Source organism: Octopus bimaculoides, chromosome 23, assembly GCF_001194135.2.
Source record: "Octopus bimaculoides isolate UCB-OBI-ISO-001 chromosome 23, ASM119413v2, whole genome shotgun sequence".
NCBI classification, from domain to species: domain Eukaryota; kingdom Metazoa; phylum Mollusca; class Cephalopoda; order Octopoda; family Octopodidae; genus Octopus; species Octopus bimaculoides.
The window spans coordinates 36,949,816-36,952,367 of NC_069003.1; the positions used below are offsets into that span (position 1 = coordinate 36,949,816).

Sequence of the window (2,552 nt, forward strand, 5' to 3'; positions counted from 1 at the left end):
TCAAATGCGACAATATAACCATCTTCAACCCCCCCCTACACACTCACCTCTTCAATGCCAGAAATGTTGCTGACTGTCAACTTCTTCAGCGAAACCTGCAACTTTTTGTCGTCGGTGGTGGCAGTGCGATGGACGACCTTCTTTTTCCTTCTGGCTGTTCCCTGTCAACAGAAATTACAAACTGAATAACAGCAATTTAGAAACAAAGTGCTAATTGATAAATAACAACAGTAATGATTGCTACGAGAGACGGCACAGATCTACAGAATTTCTAAAAGGAGTCAGAAATCTGATGTTTTATGCTTTTCACTGACACGACCTCTACAACCAGATATTTGAATGTCAGAAGGTTATTTCTTGTTTCTTCTTCTATAACAAACTGCCCCTCCCCTATAACTCATCATTCTAATGCCAGCCAAGTTCCACTGTAACCAATTCTCTAAAAAGCCATTTACACTGCATTTCCCAGACCTACTGCAAAGAAGATTTCAGCTCCAGAGCTGGTGACGAAGCATCCCATTAAATACAGTATGCTTTTGGTTTCTGCAACAAGGTCCAACTCGTGTTGGACCTTGTTACAAAGTTACAATGAAAACTAAGAGAAGCAGAATATAGAGCCCAGAGGGAAGCATATTGGAGAATATTGTCAACAGCCCATGCTTCAAAGGGATCAAATGTCTGAATGGCATTTAGTGTGAAGTTGTGGCATTGAAGAATTTTTCAAGAGCATCAGTGATGTGTATGGAACAAGTGTAGTGGTAGACTGAAGTGTAAATTAGGCGTTAGTCTTATCTTGATTCTAAAAAAGAAAGTACTAGCAAACACAGATCAGTGATTTTATTAAGAGCTAAATCTATAGAAGTTCAGTGTGCTTACCTTACCACCAATACGGATATCTTTCACCTGATTCTGAAGCTGTCGTAACTTTTCAGCATTCATGTTTTGTCTGAATTAATTTAAATGTATAAATACAAAACCTGAAAATACAGAACAAAATCTCAGACATAATAATAATATAAACGTAATGCAGGAGAGAGAGAGAGAGAGAGAGAGAGAGAGGAAGAACAGTCGAAATAGGACTTCCAGACAGACGTCAACTCTGAAGAAGACAAATTCTAACCGTTGTACTCTCAATGAACTTATATTGCAATTCTATTCAATGAATTACATAAAACCTGGAAAAATGAGCTCATGTGAAAAAAAGAAACGAAAAAAGCCTCTCAGGCAAAACCAAGATACAGGAGAGAACTATTTTGTCAGAAGCCTAGCAACAGAGGCATTTTGGATTTGTGAAGTGTGTAAATGTAAATCCACTTCTCTGAGCAGATAATGCCCAGGTGAAGCAACAGCTAAATGAACTGAAGGTAATAAGGCACTCGGATCCAGAAATACCAACAGTGAGATTTGAACCAATGATCAAGGGGTATAATCTTTTCCTTACTTTTCCCCTAAACATGTGGGAAGGAAGCAAGCGGAAACCCACTACAAACAGGGTCATTGCAATTGCGGTGGGGTTGTTCTGACAGCAGGAAAAGGAAGCTAAATGCAGGGTAATTCTCTCAACTGGAGCAAAAGCTGTGTTTGGCTGAGGAAATAACAGCAACACACCAAAGGGAGGAGCCAAGCCTCGTTCATCACATTTCCACAAAAAGCTTCAGGTGTAAAAAAAAAAAAATTCTGTCTATTAAACATTACACAATAGACAGAGAGTGGGGTCAGTTGACGGCATCATATGTTGGCTGATGCAGGAGTTTCCAAGACTTAAGTCTGCACAAGAAACCAGTTTCAAAGTCACCCTTCCCGACCAGTCTACTGCTTCTGTCTGGCAAGAAGGTGTGAAGATCAACAATCCAGGACCTAATCCATTCCTAAACAAAATAAGCAACTAACTCTTGCCTCCACAACATTCCACAAGCTTTCTGAATATTGAGAAGCCAACTGTATAACACACACACGCACACAAGGATAGAAGGAATTGAAAGAAAATATTTTAATTATAAATGCTATTTACTTAATTGCTAATCAAGATGTGCAATATAGTAAATAATTTTCTTTTTTTTAATTAACATCACCAAGTAGAGGCTGGCAGGGACAAGGTCTTTATCATATAAATGTAGAAGTGAAGTGGCCTGCTTGAATATATATATTCATAAATTATCAGGTCAAGAGTTCAACTGTTTCATGACAATTTCTTTGTGATGTGTTTTGGTGACTGTAACAGGCTGGCACCATATCCAAGAAATGTTACCAAATCTGGCTGCTCAATAGTTTTAAACATTACCAAATGCTATTGCACAGCTGCAGTTTTATCCTATGAAGTGGATGACAATTTACAATGGGATAGGAAGCCAATCTACTACACAGGACATTCTCACATCTTGGAAATGCAGGAAAAAACCATCCTCTACCACCATATTTGAAAAGATCCCCTGGAAGAGGGAGGTCAATGCAGCAATCACAAGATAATCCCTATCTCCGTGACACATTAGCTTAATACTCATAAATAACGACTCCATCTTTCTCTTCTCCCTTCCTCCACACAACCCCCCCCC

At 39.0% G+C, this 2,552-nt stretch overlaps 1 protein-coding gene across 1 annotated transcript in view; it reads right to left on the reverse strand.

Annotated features, from left to right (window-relative positions):
* LOC106869004 (transcription factor BTF3 homolog 4) overlaps positions 1-2,552 on the reverse strand; it is a 12,797-nt gene that overhangs the window by 3,074 nt on the left and 7,171 nt on the right. Inside the window, exons 2-3 of the mRNA XM_014914495.1 lie at positions 877-977; positions 48-161 (exon numbers count right to left, since the gene is read on the reverse strand). Of these exons, the coding sequence (XP_014769981.1) occupies positions 48-161; positions 877-939 (177 nt within the window). The 5' untranslated portion in view covers positions 940-977. The remainder of the gene's footprint in view (positions 1-47; positions 162-876; positions 978-2,552) is intronic.